The sequence below is a fragment of the Micromys minutus genome (assembly GCF_963924665.1).
Source record: "Micromys minutus genome assembly, chromosome: 3".
Lineage (NCBI taxonomy): Eukaryota > Metazoa > Chordata > Mammalia > Rodentia > Muridae > Micromys > Micromys minutus.
In genome coordinates this window covers 11767134-11788479 of record NC_137972.1, presented here as the reverse complement: position 1 = coordinate 11788479, position 21346 = coordinate 11767134, and the positions used below count along the sequence as shown (strand labels likewise).

General features: G+C 46.3%; 1 protein-coding gene across 1 annotated transcript in view; it reads right to left on the bottom strand.

The window, feature by feature from the left end:
• Positions 1 to 21346, bottom strand: part of PLBD1 (phospholipase B domain containing 1) — a 47236-nt gene that overhangs the window by 12062 nt on the left and 13828 nt on the right. The window contains exons 3-6 of the mRNA XM_080914876.1: positions 13407 to 13490; positions 10992 to 11130; positions 6453 to 6593; positions 5875 to 6019 (exon numbers count right to left, since the gene is read on the bottom strand). Of these exons, the coding sequence (XP_080771002.1) occupies positions 5875 to 6019; positions 6453 to 6593; positions 10992 to 11130; positions 13407 to 13490 (509 nt within the window). The remainder of the gene's footprint in view (positions 1 to 5874; positions 6020 to 6452; positions 6594 to 10991; positions 11131 to 13406; positions 13491 to 21346) is intronic.

Below are 21346 nucleotides of genomic sequence, written 5' to 3'. Positions count from 1 at the left end.
GGAGCGGTCGGAGGACCACTCAGGTCAGAGAGAGCCAAGGTCAGGAGCGCGCCTAGTGGTAACTCGAGGGAACCCAGCACTGCCTTTTTAAATATTTACCACAGCATATTCCAATCAAAAAATAGGGTACAGAGCCCAACAGAATTCTCAACAGAGGAATCTCGAATGGTTGAGACACTCTTAAAGAACTGTTCAACATCTTTACTCATCAGGAAAATGCAAATCAATGTACAACTCACAAAGAATCAATAAAACTTTTTTTTTTTAAGTGTGATCTCAAATGTGCTGTGCCTCGCATATGTGGGTCAGAGGTCAGAGAATAACGGGAGGGGGTCAGTTCTCTCCATGTGGAGATATTCAATCTGGGTCATCCGGCCTGGCGGCTTGCACCTTTACCAGCTAAGCCGTTTTGCAGGCTCCCACCTTACTTTTTGAGAGAGGCTCCCTCAGCGGCCTGGAGCTTGCCAAGTCAACTAGGCTGGCCAGCCAGTGAGCCCCAGGCATCCCGCAGTCTCTGCCTCCCCAGCTCGGGGATTACACCGACCCACCAGCAGCCAAGCAGTTTTGATGCTAGTCCTGGGAATCGAACCTAAGTCTTCGCGTTTTTGTGGCAAGCCCTCTACCCACTGAGAAATCTCTCCAGATTTATTAATTGAAAAAGAAATCGATAGTGAATAGTGTTTATACATCTGTGGCACTTGGGACTCCTTCCTCTGGAAGGGTGGAAGCCATTCTTTGATCTACACACACACACACACACACACACACACACACACACACACACACATGTACGCACCCGACAAAGGCGATGGGAACAGATGTACAGTCATGTAAAAGAAAATGATTCCCATTCACAACGAAGAAACCGCAATAGGAACAGTCCTGGGAGCTGTGTGCACAGGGAAGAGCTGGGGACTGCTGAGGGACAAGTTCTTCCGGAAGAGAATAGCAAACATTGTTGGGGCCTCGGGGCCAAAAGGGAGGATGACTGAGACAGGTGTGTCCCTCAGAAGACATTGTGTCCCGGGACCATGCCACAGGAGAAAAAAACACATCCAAAAGGGAGCCTTAAGAAAACCTCACGTGCTACAAAATCTGCCTGTAATTCTTTGTGACAAATGCGCTGCTTTTATTTCCCCTCGTCCTCTCCCTAGACTCAAGCAGGGAACTTGGCCCTGTTCTCACCCGTGAATCCTTTGTACAGATCTTACAGTCTCCAAGATCAAAGAAGTAACGTGGAATCAGTAAAAGTAATTATGGTTCGTCCAAATATTCACAGCATACATTTATTAAAGAGGCAACTTAAAAAACCTAGGAAAGTAACCACATTATGAACCTTGGGCACTGATTAAATTCTCCTGGGGCTTGATTTCATTCTCATGTTCTGTTGCGGAGCTCCTTACAACCTGGGGCTGAGTTCATGGTTTCCTCCCTCAGTGCAAACTGAGCTGTTTCAGGAAAGAGCATCGTCAGATAGACTGTTCAGTGTGGTTGTGTGACATTGTCTATTGGTATAGCCTACTTAACCTTCTCTCAACCTATTTCTGTCTTTATGAAATCAAATGAAATACCATTGGTTATTTTTGTTTGTTAGGTAGAAATTAAATGACCTATTCTGTATACGACAAATGTTTATCAACCGGTCACAGAGCCAGGCACATAGTAGGGAATTGAAAAAAAAAAAAAAGAATCTTCTTTCCTTTTTATTCTATAACAGAAGAGCAAAAAGCTCAAACTGCTATAAAATGTGTTTGTGCTCCGGCTGTCCTGGAACTCACTCTGTAGACCAGGCTGGCCTCAGACTCACGGAGATCTGCCTGCCTCTGCCTCCTGGGTGCTGGCATTAGAGATGCAGGCTTCCATGCTATTTCTAATCAGAATGGCTATGAAGGTTCTAGAAAATGGCCAGCTGTTGGGAGAAACTGAACCTTTACACCCTAGGCTGGGATCCCTCACATGAAGTTTGGTGTCCTGAGACAAGTCTTAGATCTTGCTGGTGTATGGAGACAGGGTCAAAAAAAGAATAACTTTGGGTGAACGGAGATCCTAGGAGTGAGACTTAACCCTTACCAGGCTGCCTTTAAGCACAGTAAGAAAGCCAGGTGTGGGAGAAGAGCTGTAGGAGCATTTAGGAGCACAAGCAGTCACAATGGAGTCTCCAAATGAGAGAAGAGATGGATGGAAAAGATATTTGAAGCCGTAAGTGCTGAAAATCTTGAAAGAGGATTGAAAAATATTATTTTACAAGACCTATATGCTCATGAGAATAAACAGAAAGAAAACAAAAACCACCAGTCATATAAATATGACAATATACAATATACTAATTTAAAATACTGGCAATTCACCTCAATCTTAGTTAATATATGTAATCCTCATTTCATTAGAGGTTTGAATAAAAATTAGATTATGTGCACATACATACACAAACATATGTGGTACAGGGGACTGAACCTAGGACTTTCAGGCATTCTGCCAACTGAACTATATGCCCTGCCCTACCCATGTTTTTATACATATAATTAAATATTAACCTGAAGTCTGAGTTAAGGATATGTGCTACAGTCCCTAAGTGAAGTGTGAGTTAGGGATATGTGCTACAGTCCCTAAGTGAAGTCTGAGTTAAGGTTTTGTGCTACAGTCCCTAAGTGAAGTGTGAGCTAAGGATATGTGCTACAGTCCCTAAGTAAAGTGTGAGTTAAGGTTTTGTGCTACAGTCCCTAAGTGAAGTGTGAGTTAAGGATATGTAATACAGTCCCTAAGTGAAGTCTGAGTTAAGGTTTAGTGCTACAGTCCCTAAATGAAGTGTGAGTTAAGGTTTTGTGCTACAGTCCCTAAGTAAAGTTTGAGTTAAGGTTTTGTGCTACAGTCCCTAAGTGAAGTGTGAGTTAAGGATATGTAATACAGTCCCTAAGTGAAGTGTGAGTTAAGGTTTTGTACTACAGTCCCTAAGTGAAATCTGAGTTAAGGTTTTGTACCACAGTCCCTAAGTGAAGTGTGAGTTAAGGTTTTGTGCTACAGTCCCTAAGTGAAATCTGAGTTAAGGTTTTGTACTACAGTCCCTCAGTGAAATCTGAGTTAAGGTTTTGTACTGCAGTCCCTAAGTGAAGTGTGAGCTAAGGTTTTGTGCTACAGTCCCTAAGTGAAGTCTGAGCTAAGGTTTTGTGCTACAGTCCCTAAGTGAAGTGTGAGCTAAGGTTTTGTGCTACAGTCCCTAAGTGAAGTGTGAGTTAAGGTTTTGTGCTACAGTCCCTAAGTGAAGTGTGAGTTAAGGTTTTGTGCTACAGTCCCTAAGTGAAGTGTGAGTTAAGGTTTTGTGCTACAGTCCCTAAGTGAAGTGTGAGTTAAGGTTTTGTGCTACAGTCCCTAAGTGAAGTGTGAGTTAAGGTTTTGTGCTACAGTCCCTAAGCAGCAGGGATAATGAGGATGCAATGTAAAAAACCAACTTAGGTATTAACTATAGAAGTTTCTAGATTTGCTTACTTTATGTGTCTGGGTGCTTGCCAGCGTGTGTATCTGTGCACCAAGCCCATGCCTGGTGTCTGTGGAGGTCAGCAGAGAATATTAGATCTGACTCTGGAGTTCTGAGCTGCCACATGGGTGCTGGCACCCAACTCTCTTCCCTCTGCAAAGGTAGCGAGTGCTCTCAACCTCTGAGCCCCTAATAGAAAATATTTTAGACCACTGTGTTCAAATGCAGAGAGACAAGACGATGAAATAAAGAAACTAAGTATCAAGATGGCAGCTTAAGTCCAAATATCATACCTTAAATCTATGGTCCAAACAGATTGTGCTCTTGACAGACCAACTCTGTTATGTAAGCTTGTAAAGTAATTAGAAGGGGAAAATGATAAGATGTAAACAATAAAGAAGAAAATTGACAAAGAAACAAATACATAAAACTCATGTTTGGCTCTTGGGAAAAAACAAAACAAAAACACCCTAATGTACAAGATCAAAAAAGCACCAGGAACGCGGCCCCTCCTACAGATGACAAAATGTCAGGGGATGGATTTAACTTCCACTCAAAAGACCTTAGACCAGGAAAGAAAATCCGTAAAAGACACAAATTCAAGAATTAGGCCACTAGAGTCTTCTGTCAATGAAAGAAACTGAGAATGTTCCAGAATCATTCCATGCCTTAGTGACTGGTGAATCCTATTGAACACTTAAGGAAGAAAATCCCACCAGCCCTTAGAAACTCCATCACAACATCTAAGGGGAAGGACACTTCCATGTTCAGGACATGCTTACCCTGCTGCTAACACTATCATCTCAAAAGGAAAGCATAGCAGTTTCTCCCTCCCCCTCCCTCTCTCCCTCCCTCCCTCTCTCCCTCTCCCTTCCTCCCTCCCTCTCCCTCTCTCTCTCTCCCTCCCTTCTTCCCTCCCTCCCTCTCCCTCTCTCTCTCTCCCTCTCTCTCTCTCTCTCTCTCTCTCTCTCTCTCTCTCTCTCTCTCTCTCAGATATAGAAAGCAAAAGCCCTTAACAACACATTGGTGATTTGAAATTAAAAATAACGAGCCTCATTAGCTCTATCTTTCCTTCTCCTTTTCTTTCTTTTCTTTGTTTGTTTCTTGTCATCCCCCCCCCCCCATTTTGATACAAAGTTTCACTGTGTAGTCCCAGCTGGCCTGGAACTCTCTGTGTAGTCTCAGTGTGCATCAAAAATCACAAGAACCTGCCTGCCTCTCCCTCCCAAGTGGTGCCACCGTGATAGCCTTAAATCAATATTCTGTTCTTAAGAAGTGGGGGCTCTGGAAATACTGGCTCCACATTCCGGCCGCCCTCCCATCAGTCAATGGGAGCGATAGAGCTGTCTCTCCCAACACGCCCAGTGCTCACTAAAGTTGTATGCCTCTCCTCCCTGTCCCTGTCACCACCCTCGACTCACTGTCGATCCTCCCAGGTCACCTTTAGGCATTGGCTCTTGCAAGCCCTCCTCTCTGAGACCTTTCATTGTCGGCCTCACCTTCCCCATCAAGTGATTGGGGCATTCTCCCTCTTGGGGCTACTCCCGATGTTTATGAAGTGTTTCTAGCTGTCATGGTTAATATCGATCACCAGCTTGATAGGATCTTCGGTCACCCAGGAGACACCTGTGAAGTCTGGGCACACCTGTGAGAGGTTGTCTAGATTGTTAGCCTCTGGTTAAGCCTGTGAAGAACTGTCTTACTAAGATAATTGGGCTGGGAAGACCCGCCCTAAAAGCAGATGGCTCCATTCCCTGGTCCTGGGTCACGGATAAACAGAAGAAAGGAAGCTAAATGGGAGCATCCATCTCTCTGTCTGCTTCCTGACTGTGGACACATGTGACCAGCTACCGCAAGCAAGCTCTTGCCTCTAGGACTTCCACACCTCGATGGATTACTTACACCCAAGAAGCCCTTTCTCCCTTCGGTTGCTTTTGTCAGGGCGTTTTTGTTGCAGTGGTGGAAAACAGGAGTTAGACAGAACCTATCATATCTAGTGATGCTGTTACTCATCTGTGATTCCTGGTTCTCCTGACCGCTGTACAAGAACACAAAGTCTACACACTCAGTCCCCCATTAACAGAAGGATGAGGTGTCACACATCGGGTGGATGAGGGAAATGGAGATTCCGGAAGCAGGACCTGCTGAGTTCATCTGCTAGCACTGCGCAGCCCAGGGAACATACACTGAAGTGGCGTCTGAGATGAATTCAGATGGATCTACTTATATTTACAAAGCACTTTCTACCGGTCATCCGTTCAACAAGACAACGTTATTTCTCCAAACGACACTCTGAGAGCAGACTCTACCCCAGCTGCAGACACTTTGTCGCTCCTTGCAGCTAACTTCAGATCACCAGCGTTTTGAAAAAAGTGCGCAGATCTCCATCTAAGTCTGCTTACCTGGGTAACTGCTGAAAGAGAGGCGGTTGCTGAAGGTGTTTTTGTCCTTGATGTTGAAGTCCCAGTGTTTGTAGATCCTGAGCATGGCAGCATATGTGTACCAGCTTGAGTGGGCAAAATAGATGTTTTCAAATCCAGGAAGGACCTGTAGTCAGAATCACAGTTAATAATGCAGGTAGCTGTCTATGTATTCCGGTGGATGTGAGCATTCCCTGATATACATGTGGAGGTCAGAGGACAATGTATGGAGTTAATTCTCTCCTTTCACTCTGTGGTTCTCAGTGATTGAACTCAGGGCATCAGGCTTGGCAGCGAGAGCCTTTTACCCATGAGTGATTATTGCTTTCTTTATTACAGTACTAAATTTAATGCAACGCAAACTGTCCTTCTTTGTGAAATAGAACCTGGAAGGTAGGAATCTTGAACTCCACCCAAGTTCCTGTCAGTTAATTTCTACCATAGAGGATCCATACATGGATAATAGACATGTAGACAAAGAATCTGTTATGGTGTGTAATTAATATATGCTAATAAAAGGTCCATGTGGGTGGGAAGAAGACAGGGGCTGCAGGTCTCACCTTAATAAGAGCAGAACAGTGGCCCATGTCCCAGATCTTAAACTTCTTTATGCTGCTGCTTTTTGTGGGAGACAGAGAGGGAATGAGGTCCAGCAGGTCACCCACAGCATTCAGGAACTGAATTTGGAACATTGTCATGGGCTGTGAAAAGACACAACGGCACTTGTGACATGTGTCAGTGTTGACTTTTTCTGTCCTTCATGCTCCATTAAATTACTGCCTTGTGGAGGGCGTACCGTTTGGCAGGGGTATTTCACCACACCACAAACTCATTTTCTGGCTTTAAAATTGAGAAACAAAGCTGGCACTTTTGTGTGGGGACAGATTCTACAAATGCAATTCCTTGTTGAGGACAACAATCAGGGCTTTTGTTGGCATTCCCCCACATGGGTTCCTCAGGCGTGGCGGTAACTTTATTGGGTTTCATGGTTCCAGAGGGTTATGGTCCATAGCTTCTATATTGGGGAGTGTGGCAGCAGGCAGGAAGGCTGGAAAAGGAACTGTGGCACTGGAGAAGGAACTGAGAGCTTACATCTGATCTTTAAGCGGGAGCCCCAGAGAGCTAACTGGAAATGAGCTTTTGGAACCTCAAAGCCCACTATCAGTAACACATCTCCTCCAACAAAGCCACACCTCCCATCCTTCCCAAACAGCTCCGGCAACTGGTGACAAAGTATTCAAATATATGAGTCTATTCTCACTTGAACCACCACATAAGTTTTATTTTCTTTTTGTTCTATGTCTGTTCTCTGCAAAAGCACAAAGTGCATTGAACAGAGGCGCCTCTTCACCCGCCTCTTTCTATTGTCTCTTGAGACATTACTCTACTATGTAGCTGGGCTACTGAAGAACGCACAGAAATTCTCCTGCCTTAGCACCCCCCCCCCCAAGTGAGCAGATCACAGGAAAGAACTACCACACACAATGGGTCACTCCCATGTTAGCTTCATCTTGCTGAAAGTTTAGATATTTGTCCCGATACCCATGGTACCCACAGGTAAGTGTGTTCTTCACCCACCGTCAAGGAAATGTTTCTTTGCAACAGACTGAGAACACTATAGAAAAGCACAACCAATCACAATGCAGAGTTGTGGAGCCCAGTCCCAAAGAATTCCTTTAGAAAACACTCCTGCACCGAAGGCTCAGGGGACATGGTGGGAGAAGGGTGTAAAGATGAAAAGACCCAGAAAAACCAGGGACTTTTCTGTGACCACTTGCCTCCTATAGGAATGTCAGAGGCCACTCTTATAAAGTCTCGCCAACATGGCTGCCTTAACGTGTGTTGAACAAGGATGGCAAGAACAGAAGGCAGGAGGAGATGGGGGAGATTGTGGGGCCTCAGCCCTACTGAAGAACTCTGGGAGCCAGGAAATGCCGAGAGTGGGAGAAACAGTCGACACCAGGTGGTTATCCAGTTCCACATGGTCAGCCCTGAAACTCACAGACAAGTATCATATGTGGACTGAGTCGGCTGCACTTAATATATTTAGGAATGAATAGTATATATGTATATGCATATATACATATATATTACATATATATGCATACATATACATATATATTACATATATATAAGCGTATAACAACAGTTAATGAAAAGAGAGGTCATGAATTTGAAAGAGAGAAGCAAGGAGTTTATGAAAGGACTGGGGGGCAGGAAAGGAAAAATTATATAATTATGATCTCAAAAAAAGTAAAATAATAATTTAAAGATTAGATGTATCATCTTTCTCACTTTTAAGAAAGACTGTTCTTTTTAAAAGACTTATTTATTATTATACAGTGTTCTGCCTTCATGTTCTTCACAGGCATCAAATCTCATTGCAGATGATTGGGAGCCACCATGTGGTTGCTGGGATTTGAACTCAGAACCTCTGGAAGAGCAGTCAGTGCTCTTAACCTCAGAGCCTTCTCTCCAGCCCAAAAGATTGGTTTTCTTTGCTGTTAAATTGTGCTTTGTAATTAGGGCCAGCGTGATTCTGAAGTCAAGCCTACCAATCAAGTTTCTTCAAGGAACTGCTCCTTCCTTTGCTCTTCCTGTCTTTTGTGGATTTTTTTAAGGTTTAGATTTTTAAATCTATTATTATTATAAAATGTATTTATTTTTATTCTATATGTATAGATGTATGGCTGTGCACTATATGCATGCAGCACCCAAGGAGGCCAGAAGGGGGCACTGGAGTTACAGATGTTGTGAACGTAATTGTGGATGCTATGAATTGAATCCACATCCTCTGCAAGAGCAGCCCGCGCTCTAAACTGGCTGAGCCATCTTTGCAGAATGCTAGGGTTTTAGTCGTTACAAATGTTAAATTATATTGTATATTTTTGTGTGTTGGCGGGTAGAAGGTATGTGCAGGTGAGTGCATGAGCCGTGTGTGTGTGTGTGTGTGTGTGTGTGTGTGTGTGTGTGTGTGTACAAATGCCACAGTACACGTATGGAGGTCAGAGGAAAATTTGTAGGAGTCTGTTCTCTTCTTTCACTGTGCCCACATCTTGACTAATTCCTGATCATCAGGCTGGGCAGCAAGAGACTTTATCCTTTAACAGCCTCAACATACGTGTTTACTCTCAAAAACAGAAAAAAAGAAAAATCTATTTCTCTCTCTACCATCTACCTATCTCTCTACCCTTCCAACCAACATTTTGTGTCTGATGTAGAAGGCAGCGTGTAAGAGACATTCCTCTTCATCTTACTTTCTTTTATACTTATCCTAGTTAGGGTTTCTATGGCTGTGATGAAACACCATGACCAAAACGCTTACACATCCCTAGTGCTGTTCATCATCAAACAAGGTCAGGACAGGAACTCAAACAAGGCAGGAACCTAGAAGCAGGAGTTGAAGCAGAGGCGATGGAGGGGTGCTGCTTACTGGCTTGCTCTCCCTGGCTTGCTCAGCCTGCTTTCTTATAGAACCCGGAACCACTAGCCTAGGGACAACATCACCCACAATGGGCTGGGGCTGGGCCCTCCCTCATCAATCACTGGTTAAGATGCCGTACAGGCTTGCCTACAGCCTGGTCTTATGGAGGTGTTTTTGTCAATCAAGGTCCATCTTTTAGATGACTCCAGGCTGCGTCAAGTTAACGAACTGACAGCACACATAGTGTTTCAGGTACCCCGGGATGGCCTCAAATTCACTACGCAGTTAAAGATGGCTGTTCTGGTTTCATCTCTATTGCTGTGGTAAAATATGTGGGTAAGAAGTGACCCAGGGAAGGAAAGGATTTATGTGGCTTGCAAGTCCAGGTTAGGACCCATCCACAGTAAAGAGCAAAGAGAGCAAAGGCATACTCACTGTGCGTTTGCTGCTCAGCCAATGTCCTCCATTCTTACACAGTGCCAAGGCACAGCCTATCAAACGGTACCTTTTGTACTTAGAGCGATATTTTCCACCTCGATTAACCACCCAGACAACCCCCCACGGGCGGGCTCAGAGGCTAACCTGCTCTAGACTCTCCCTCGGGGTTCTCTTCCCTGATGCTCCTTAGTTTTGCTGTCAGTCCAGACCGGCCAGCACAATGGCCTTCAACTCTTGATCCCCTGGTCTCCACATCCAAGGGCTTAGGTTTCAGGTGTGTGCCACCAAGCCCAGCTTGTGAATTGTATTTCTAATTTATGAGCAAGCAGGGGGTGCGGGGGGTGTCATGGAAAGCCTGTGATTAGGAATCATGAACATCATTGTGGTGAACCTTTTTTTTCAAATATTTTGCCCGATGTACACACACACACACACACACACACACACACACACACACACACAGACTATATTACCCAAGGGAACAAAACATCCATAACTTTCAGAACTATGTTAACTGGTATCTTAGGCACCTCAGGTTTGTTTGTTTCCTTCAGGAATGATGCGCAGACCTGTGCTTAAGTGACTGCCACCAGGCATCGTAATCGAAATTTATATACTGAGACTTTATTTTTTGTCTTAATGAGCAGATAACCTGAAACACTAACTCCCGTTGAATGAGCTTAAAGTCTTGTACAATTGTAACTGGCTCTCAACTTCAGCATGAGCTGGATAGTAAAGGCTGGAAAACAGAAGCACACTGTGTTCTGTACCAAAGTTGTGTGCCAGGCAGTTAGATGTCACTCTGTGACATGAAACAGTGCTCACCTGGGAGGAATGTATATTCTAGACCGAATTTGATCTGTAACTAACTTGGAGTGCTTTTCTTTCTCCTCTGTTGATACAGGTGACTTAAAAGTGATCAAGTAGCCCAGGTTGGCCATGTGCCCTGAATGCTTGTTTTTTTTTTTTTTTTTTTTTTGTTTTTTGGTTTTTTGGTTTTTTTTTTTTTCATTTGCTTGTTTTGTTGGTTAAATTTAGTTAAATAGATTTCTATGAAAACAATCATTAGATGAGGAAAATTTTATTTTTATTCTTTGTTTATGGTGCAAAGGATAGAACCCAGAATGTGCTAGATAAGTATTGTGCCACAAAGCTATGTCCCTAACCTTGGATCAAAAGAAAATTTGTTCCATCATTCCGGTCATAGAAATTCTGAGGAACCTTATAAAAGTCTTACCTTTACTTTCTCTTCTAAAGCCCTTTTCTTCGCACCAAGATACAGCCCGTCCAACTGTGTCATCACGTAACCGGTGTGTCTCCAGAACGGGTCGTCCTCCTCTTCTTTGATTTTCTGCCTAGTCCACAATTCTTGCTTCCTGGGAAAGAAATCACACTTCACCAGAGATCTCAATGGTGGCTCCCTCAAAGCCACACCAAACCAGGAGTCTAGAGGCCCCATACCTGCACACGCTGGGATAGTTATTAATTTTATTACATTGCTGTCATTAAGTGACTTCAGTACAAACTTGAAGTGGTTTCTAATTTCACCCCAGGACATTAACTCTTCCATAGCTTTCTTGGGGCCCTGTGTGAACTCTGAGTGCTACACTAGCCTGTGACAGCCAGGTTCACGCTGTCACCCTACATTCCTGAAAGCATAGCGTTTCATCAGGTCAGTAATGAAAGGTTATGTTTGCTCTCGTATGTAGAAGAGATGCAGTCGGACCGTGGGAGAAATGCTGCCAAGGGCGAGGTGGTCAAACACAGGCGGCTGCTCTCACAGAGGTCGCCCCCCATCTCTGTTCTCAACAGCTCTGTCCTGGCATTCTCAGGGGAAAAGAGGACTATTACTTATGTCAGGGCACCTTGTGCATGCAGTGCCTGTGAAGGCCAGAAGAGGGCAGTGGATCCCCTGGAACCGGAGTTACCACGTAGGTGCTGGGAACAGAACCCAGGTTATCTACAAGAACAGCAAGTGCTCTTAACCTCTGAGCCGTTCCTCCAGGCTCCCCAAATGATTTATTTTGATAGTTCATTCATTTTTATTTCTTTTAGTTCTCTAGGGGTTTTATTTTGTTGTTCTTTTGTTTGTTTTTATGAGAGGGTCTAAATGATTTGACACAATTTCTCACACAGCAAGCTGTTTCTGGTGAGTATAGGGTGTCTCTATTCTTTTTTCTTTAAAGCATTTTGGCATAAAACTATATGAATATATTTTTGTCAGTACTCGTTTTTTTTTTAAAGGTTTGATAGTATGCACTGAAATCTCACTAGTTACAATGAGCATAAAGTACATGTAAAACAAAATGTAACATGGAAATAGTCAAAGTTATTTTGGTGTGTAAAGATTAAGCATAATTATTTTTAAATACCAAGGATTGGCACAAGGCTGCGTTCTTAGCTCTTGAATTATTAATGATTTAAGGTCTAGGTGTACCACTCTCTGAGAGGGTGCTATACACTTATTTTTTTTTTCCTAAGAAGGACTGAGTCTTTCACTTTTTGGCCTTCCTTCTTTTTGAGATTCATATGGTCTGTGAGTTGTTTCTGGGGTGTTCAGAGCTTTCTGGAGCTAATATCCAATTATCAGTGACTGCATATTATGTCTGTTCTTTTGTGACTGGGTTACCTCACTCAGGATAATATTCTCTAGATTCATCCATTTGCCTAGGAATTTTGTAAAGTCATTGTTTCTAATAGCTGAGTAGTACTCCATTGTGTAAATGTACCACAATTTCTGTATCCATTCATCTACTGAAGGACATCTGGGTTCTTTCCAGCTTCTTTCTATTATAAATAAGGCTGCTATGAACATGGTGGAGCAGGTGTCCTTATTGTATGTTGGAGCATCTTTGGGGGATATGCCCAGAAGTGGAATAACTGGGTCTTCAGGTAGTACTATGTCCAATTTTCTGAGGAACCACCAGACTGATTTCTAGAGTGGTTAGGGTGTCTCTATTCTTAAGACAACCCAATGCACACCTCTGGGGACCCAGCCTCATAGTTTTATTTGATAGTTGAGAACCTCTAGCCATCCACAAATGGGATGTTTAACACATGATTCAGCAGAGCACACAAGAACCTTTGGGTTTCCAGGTGAGTCTGCCATGTCATCAACTTATCTAGACTTACATTTTACTCTTCAGAAAACTTAATTAAAATAGAAATGCCTCCGAAAGCATTAAGAAGTCTGACTTTAGAAGCTGGTTTGTAGGTCACTTCCATACTATGGACACCAGCGTGAGAGGATCTTAGATTGAATTCGAGGTCAGTCTGGGCTATGCAGTAAGATTCTATGTCGCACCACGTGCCAGGTGAGGGATTTAGATATTCTCCAACACACAGCCAGAGTTAATTGCCAGGCTCCTGACACAGAAATACCTTACAGAAGGAGGAGAAGGGGTGCCTAGAAAGAAAGAGGGGAGGCTTCATGGATTTGACTTTGCCTTCTATGTTTCTGCTGTAGGTAAGGAGGCATTTAATCTGACCTCTAAAAAAGCTGAAGTTGCTAGCAACCTGACTTCATCCCATTACAGAAAATGTGCACCCCCCACCCCCAGTAAAAGGGTCTGCTGAAGAGGCTGACTTAGATTCAGTATGGGGAGAGTGGCAAGGTAGCCATGGGAACAAGAAAGGGAGCTTTTATACATACTCCATGAAGTCTTGCACTTTAGTCATGATGGAAGGATTCTTGATCAGCTGTGGGTACAGGTTCGTGAAGTGGTCACGCATGTGTCTGAAATGACAGATGCAGTATTACCCTCCAGTGTCTCTTGGATGTCACAACCTCAGGAACTCCCTCTCTTGGCTAACTGGAATGCTCACCAGCCGCAAATCCCCACCGTCATTCTTTAAAATGTAAAGCAAACAAACGCACAACTTAGCAGTAAGAACTGTTTCCAGGGGCTGGGGAGATGGTTCAGTTGTCAGGAGTGCAAACTGGTCATGCAGAGGACCTGAGTTCAAGTCTTAGCACCCACACCAGGCAGCCGACAACTTCCTCTAACTCCAGCTGCAAGGAGTTATACAGTGTCTCTGACTCCTTGTTGCACACACAGACACACAGAGGCACACAGAAACACACAGATGAACACCCACAGACATGCACATAAACACACATACACACACTCAGACATGCACATACATACACAGACACACTCAGACATGCACATACATACACAGACACAGACACACTCAGACATGCACATACATACACAGACATGCTCAGACACACACACACACAGTCACAGTCATATACACCATACCACAACATTACACATTAATAATAATAATAATAATGATGATGATGATGATAATAATAATAATAATAATAATAATAATAATAGAAGAGGAAAAGGCCATAAGTGGCAGGTGTGGTCTGAATATGAAATGTTCACTACAGGCTCCCGTGTGAATGGTTGATGCTCAGTTGGCAGTGCTGTTTTAGGACATGGTGAAGTCGTCCTAACACAGTCTAGAGGTCAGAGGTAGATAGGAGTGGGGGCTACAGGGCCATGCTGCTGAACGTGGTGTGAGCAGCTGCCCATGCCTCTACCTTATGTTACGGCCTTGCCAGTTCTGCCAGTAGGGACCGTATCTGCCCCCACACTATAAACCCCAAATAAAGTTTCCTTTAAAGTGGCTTCTCGGGCTGGATAGATAGCTCAGTGGTTAGAGCACCGACTGCTCTTCCAGAGGTCCTGAGTTCAAATCCCAACAACCATGTGGCTGCTCACAACCATCTGTAATGAGATCTGGTGCCCTCTTCTGGTGTGTCTGAAGACAGCTACAGTGTACTCACATACATACAATAAATAAATAAAAATTAAAAGAAAAACAAAGTTTTTTTTAAAAAAAGGGAAAAACATAAAGTGGCTTCTTGTGGGAGTTTTATAACAGGGATGAGGAACATCATTAATAGAGCTCCTGTAAGGCTCCTGCATGACCCTTGGCAGCCATGGGCCCCAGTGACCAGGGCTTGGACCCTCTGACTCCAGAGGCCCAAGGAGCCTTTCACGCTGAAGGCTGATCGGCTACTTCAGGTGTCTTGTCCCAGATGGGAGATGGACTAACCAAGAACCCCACGTGAGTTTCACGACTTGACTCAGTGTCTCAGGGCAACACACGTAGGGGTTCTTATTCCAAGATGCTTCTACACATCTCAGTGAGTCTCAGGAGACAACCAAACACTCTGTGTGGCCTTGGGGAAAAGAGGGGAGATGCTGAAGTCCGTAGAGCTGGGAGACGTGGGGGATGGTATGACAGCCTCAGACAGCAGTGAGCACACATCAGGAAGAGGGTGTAGGTCTTGCTAAGTAGATGATAAGATGTCCACACTAAAGAATAAAGGAGATTGTTCTATATCTCCATGGGTGCTGGGGAATGGCATCAAAACCACTGACTAGAACCCTTTCTCCCTACAGGATGCCTCAGTAACACAGACCCATTCTGGGGTTCACTGATCAGAGGAGGAGGGGACAGTTCCTAATTGATTCTAAAAGCCGAAGGAATGAGATTCAGACCTCGGAGAAGTGGGGGACTTTGCTTGTGGAGTCTATCCCGGATGATGTCGTAAAACTCTCAGTACTTAATTCAAAGTCTTTCCCTTCAGTTCATAAGCTCCTGAGCTGAACCTTATATACTTGGTGAGTGTTCCTACAACACCAAGTCCTCAAAGGTGACACTTTATGGGAAGAGCGAGGGGACCTCTCTGCCTGGGGAGAGTGGCAGTGGGACAGGAAGCTGAGGGACCTATTAACTGGGAAAAGGTTAGGCCTAGAAAGAGGGTCCTCTGAGGCCTCTGTGTGGAGCTCACCGCAGATCTCAGAGAACCCTGGGCACTAGGGGTGCGAGCATTCTGAACTGGAAGGGGAGAAGAGACAGGGCCAACGGTCTAAGCTAAATTTCTTACTAAAACAGTGAAATCACGAGGGTGCATTAAGGGAAAAAAAAGGTATAGAACTATGGCAAGGGGCTGGAGAGTCAGTGGTTAGGAGCACTGCCTGCTCTTCCAGAGGTCCTGAGTTCGATTCCAAGCAACCACATGGTGGCTCACAAGCATCTGTAATGAGATCTGATGCCCTCTTCTGGCCTGTCTGAAACAGCTACAGTATATTTATATAATGAATAAATAAGACTTAAAAAAGAAAAAAGAAATCTGGCAAGATGGCTCAGCCAATAAAAGTGCTTGCCCTGTAAGCCCAACCCACTGAGTTTGATAAACAGACCTCAAATAAAGAAACAGAGAACAGACTCCCAAAGGCTGACCTCAGACCTCTATAGGTACACCGTGGCAAGTACTTTCTCCCCACACCACACTAAGTACACACACACAGACACACAGACACACACACACACATACACACACACTAAATTAAACAATATTGTACTTATATACAATGTTAACTTTAAAAAATAAGATGTAAAGTTTTGATATACAATGTTTATTTAAGTAAAGAAACAAAAATATTGGGCATTTTACCCAGTCTCTATCACTACACTCACGACCGCTGTCACTGCACCCACAGCCCCCAGCACTGCACCCACAGCCCCCGTCACTGCACCCACAGCCCCCAGCACTGCACCCACAGCCCCCGTCACTGCACCCACAGCCCCCAGCACTGCACCCACAGCCCCCAGCACTGCACCCACAGCCCCCAGCACTGCACCCACAGCCCCCAGCACTGCACCCACAGCCCCCAGCACTGCACCCACAGCCCCCAGCACTGCACCCACAGCCCCCAGCACTGCACCCACAGCACCCAGCACTGCACCCACAGCCCCCAGCACTGCACCCACAGCCCCCAGCACTGCACCCACAGCCCCCAGCACTGCACCCACAGCCCCCGTCACTGCACCCACAGCCCCCGTCACTGCACCCCCAGCCCCCAGCACTGCACCCACAGCCCCCAGCACTGCACCCACAGCCCCCAGCACTGCACCCACAGCCCCCAGCACTGCACCCACAGCCCCCGTCACTGCACCCACAGCCCCCAGCACTGCACCCACAGCCCCCAGCACTGCACCCACAGCCCCCAGCACTGCACCCACAGCCCCCGTCACTGCACCCACAGCCCCCAGCACTGCACCCACAGCCCCCGTCACTGCACCCACAGCCCCCAGCACTGCACCCACAGCCCCCAGCACTGCACCCACAGCCCCCAGCACTGCACCCACAGCCCCCGTCACTGCACCCACAGCCCCCGTCACTGCACCCACAGCCCCGTCACTGCACCCACAACCCCGTCACTGCACCCACAACCCCCGTCACTGCACCCACAGCCCCCAGCACTGCACCCACAACCCCCGTCACTGCACCCACAACCCCCGTCACTGCACCCACAGCCCCCAGCACTGCACCCACAGCCCCCGTCACTGCACCCACAGCCCCCGTCACTGCACCCACAGCCCCCATCACTGCACCCACAGCCCCCAGCACTGCACCCACAGCCCCCGTCACTGCACCCACAGCCCCCGTCACTGCACCCACAGCCCCCGTCACTGCACCCACAGCCCCGTCACTGCACCCACAACCCCCGTCACTGCACCCACAACCCCCGTCACTGCACCCACAGCCCCCAGCACTGCACCCACAGCCCCCGTCACTGCACCCACAGCCCCCGTCACTGCACCCACAGCCCCCGTCACTGCACCCACAGCCCCCAGCACTGCACCCACAGCCCCCGTCACTGCACCCACAGCCCCCGTCACTGCACCCTGCCTAGTTCACACAGAGTTTCAGCTGTTTGCACTCCTCCACTGTCAAAAGCACACACATTTCTCCTCAAATGGAGAAAGTCCTGTGGACTGTGCCCTCAGGGAGCATCTGTGGAGACTCATTGGCTCTTTGACATAGTATGGCCCCCAAAGAAAACAATGTAACTCGAGTGTCAGTGTTTCTAAGGGAGAACTCCTGAAGCAGAGGAACATCAATCTTGACTGGGAGCGGGCAGCTACGGAGCCGTACATAACACAAGACAGATGGAAACATAGTCAGGCACCTGACATTAACAGCTAACATGCAATTCCTATTGCCTATTTGTTTTGTAGAGAGTATACTTAAATTTTTTATTCTACTTCTGATCATTTTCGTGTGTGTGAACCCAAGTGCAGTTCCCAAGGAAGCCAGAAGAGGGCATCAGGTCCTCTGGAGTTAGTCTGGTCCTTCGGAAGAGCACCAGCCCCAGCGCAAGGTTTGTTTGTTTGTTTATGTTTTGTTCTGACCTTTAGAGCAGGAAGGACACAGGTGAATGGCGGAACTGTGCGTCCATCTGTGTTTGGGGCTCTGAGGGACATAACCCATTTTAGTCTCAGTGACACACAGCTCAGACTCCTGGCCTGTGTCCTGTGTCTTTTACGTGGTGAAGTAATAAAGCATAACATTGTAATATCCAAGGTCACAGACTGTGTGTGTGTGTGTGTGTGTGTGTGTGTGTGTGTGTGTGTGTGTGTGCACGCGCGCACGCTCGTGTACACTCACACACATGCAATCATGTGTATGTGCATATGGTGGCCAGGCCTGATGATAACCGTGGACTTTGTTCCTCAGGCTCTTTCCACCTGTGTTTTGAGACAGGGTTTCCATTTGGCTTGGACCTCACCCAGTAGGCTGAGCTGGTTGTCCAGTGAACCCAGGGATGTGCCTGACTCCGCCTCCCCTGCACATGGGCTTCTGTCACATGGGTTATAGGGGTTGGGCTTAAGTCCTCTGGCTTGCAAAGGCAAGCTTACAAACTAAGCCAGCCCCAAGGACACAGACTTCGAATTCTGAGTTCAAAGCTTGATTCTGCATTGGCTAATGACTAAAAGCAAGATTCCGAATTTCTCCATGAGAGTGGGCCTCACACAGCAGAGCCTCACGGATCTGTCAAGCTTAGTTTCAGGACCAGCTGTGCTTCCTCCTACGTGAGCTAAGAGTTGCTCACCTCTGTCGGTCACACACATTCAGAAGTTGAGAATCTCAAAGGCTCAAGACCATTTATCTTTTCTGAATCGTTTTGCCTCTTGTCAACATCGTATTATTTAGTGCTTGTCTTTCACTGCGTCTGACTCTTCCGTTTGTCTGTCTTTCCTGGATCAGGACCAGACAGGCTGCCTTAGTATTTTCCACAGTAATTAACCTGCATGCATGTGTGTGTGTGTGTGTGTGTGTGTGCGTGTGCGTTTGCACAAATGGACAAACTGATTAGACAGCCTGGTTTCCAATCCCGAATCCTACAATGCTGGCCGGTTTTATGTCAACTTGACATAAGCTTGAGTTCTCTGAAAGGAGGGAGTCTCCACTGAGACAGTGCCTACATAAGATCGGGCTGCAGGAAAACCTGTGGGGCGTTTCTGTAAACAGGGATTGATTGGGGGAGGGATCCACCCATTTTGGGTAAAGCCATCTCTAGGCTGGTGGACCAGGGTTCTATAAGAAAGCAGGCAGAGCAAGCCATGGAGAGCAAACCAGTAAGCAGCATTCCCCTGTGGATTCTACATCAGCTCCTGCCTCCAGGTTCCTGCCCTGCCTGAGTTCCTGTCCTGACCTCCTTTGGCGATGAATAGTGATGTGGAAGTGTAAGAGATATAAACCCCTTTCTCCCCCAACTTGTTTTTTGGTCATGATGTTTCATTGCAGCGATAGAAACTCTGACTGAGACTCCCACTTCTGGCTTTCTAACTTTCAAAGCCCATCTCTGTGCCAAGGTTTCGGGTTCCTTGAACATGGCCCCAGCGCCATAGAATTAGCGCAGACTGAAGTTAACATGAAGCTTCTCAGGACACTCTTTGGAGCACAGCACACTAGGTAAGTGCTTGCAGCTAGCTGGCTGTGACCTCTGTCACACCTTATGTCTTCTATATCCAGTGGTCCTCTCTTAAGTTCCGAGTTGATAGTTCATTAGCTACGTTTGAGGGTCAGACTTAAGTCATGCCTTTGCTTATAGACTTGACCTAGAAACATATTCAGCTTCTAACATCAAAAGGAACAAGCCAGGCCTGTGGGAGAAATTCTCGAGGCATTTCTTGACAGTCACCCAATACCAAGGACAGATTGTTTGATTCCTCTATTGGTCCGGGGTACTGGTTATCAGCCTTAACGATGATTGTATCACTGTATCAGATACTCTCCACCAAAGAATACCCTCATGCCCACCACTGCCCTCCTTTCTGATCAGCAAAACAGGTGTGTGTGTGGCATCATCACCTTTTCTCCTCAGACAGGTCTCATGCCTCATTTATTAATAACCTATTTGGAACGACTTAATGTAGCTCCTCAGAGAGAGAGAGAGAGAGAGACTGAATTTACAACTCGTAGGGAGCCGCCCAAATCAAGTTTTAAAACAAAGAAACTCAGCTTGGCTGGGGCTACCACCCTGCTGCAGAATATGGAAATCCAGGCCTCTTCCTTCTGATTCATCAAGGACAACAGGATTCAATTAAAACTAATGAGCATGTAATAAACAGCTGGGGGTAATTACCAAGCCAGGTGTCTGGGTCACAGCCAGGACCCTAACTCCCGGTGCACAGGTGGAGGAGGGGGAGATGGAGCTGTGAGCCAGTGAGGATACAATCATAAGGTTTATTTAGAAGACATCACGGGAGAATATAGAGGTGGCTGTCGTAGGAGTGTTTCCTGTTCTTGCAGAGGACTTCAGTTTGGTCCCCTGTACCCACACGAGGCGGCTCAAAACCAGCTGTAATCCCAATTCTAGGGTATCTTATGCCCTCTTCTGGCCTCTGGGGGATGCACACACACACACACACACACACACACACACAGGCTCACAAATAACAAGAAAGGCAGTGGAGGTTTAGCTGAACGTGATGGCACATGTTTGTAATTCCAGAACTTGAGCAGGAGAGGAAGGAGAATGGGAGATGAAGTTCATCCTCAGCTATACTGTGAGTTATGGGCCAACCTAGGCTACATAAGAACCTGTCTACCCGCAAAGATAAGAGAAAGTACCAGACGAAGAGCGGGCGCCTGTGAGGTGGGCTCCCAGTGGCATTTCTTGCTGCTGGGAGGGGGTACCTCGAGGAAGTACCTCAGGGAAGAAGAGTTTATTTTCTCCCATGGTTTAAGAGGGTACAGTTCTCATAGTGTGGAAGGGGGAGTGAACTTGATATCAGAAAGAGCCTGTGTCTGGGACTTTTTAAATCTGGTTTGGGAGGAAGCAGAAATGGCAGGCAGGAACCGGGTGGAGCTGACCTCCAACCCTCAAGATTGACTCCTACAACCCTGTACCTGCCAGCGAGGTCCCATGTCCAAAAGTTTCCACGAATTTCCCCAAACAGGGTCACCATGTGGCAACCAATTGTTTGAACACACGAATCTGTGGGGGACATTTTACATTCATTCTGCCTCATTGACCAAGACTTGCAACTCTTCGGGGAGTAAAGATGAAGGCGGCAGCGTCCAGTCCCCAGGGATCCACTCAGCTGAGACCCTGCACCTCGGCACCTTCGGTCTAGACGTCAGGATCCTAGGAGCCCAGCTAACTGCGCTAATGTTGAATCTCTCAGCTGGTGTCCTTGTCCCTGAAAGCCCAGCCTATCTACTCCACTAAGCAGGTCGATTCTTTAACTGCCAGCTCTGGTACGGCGGACATC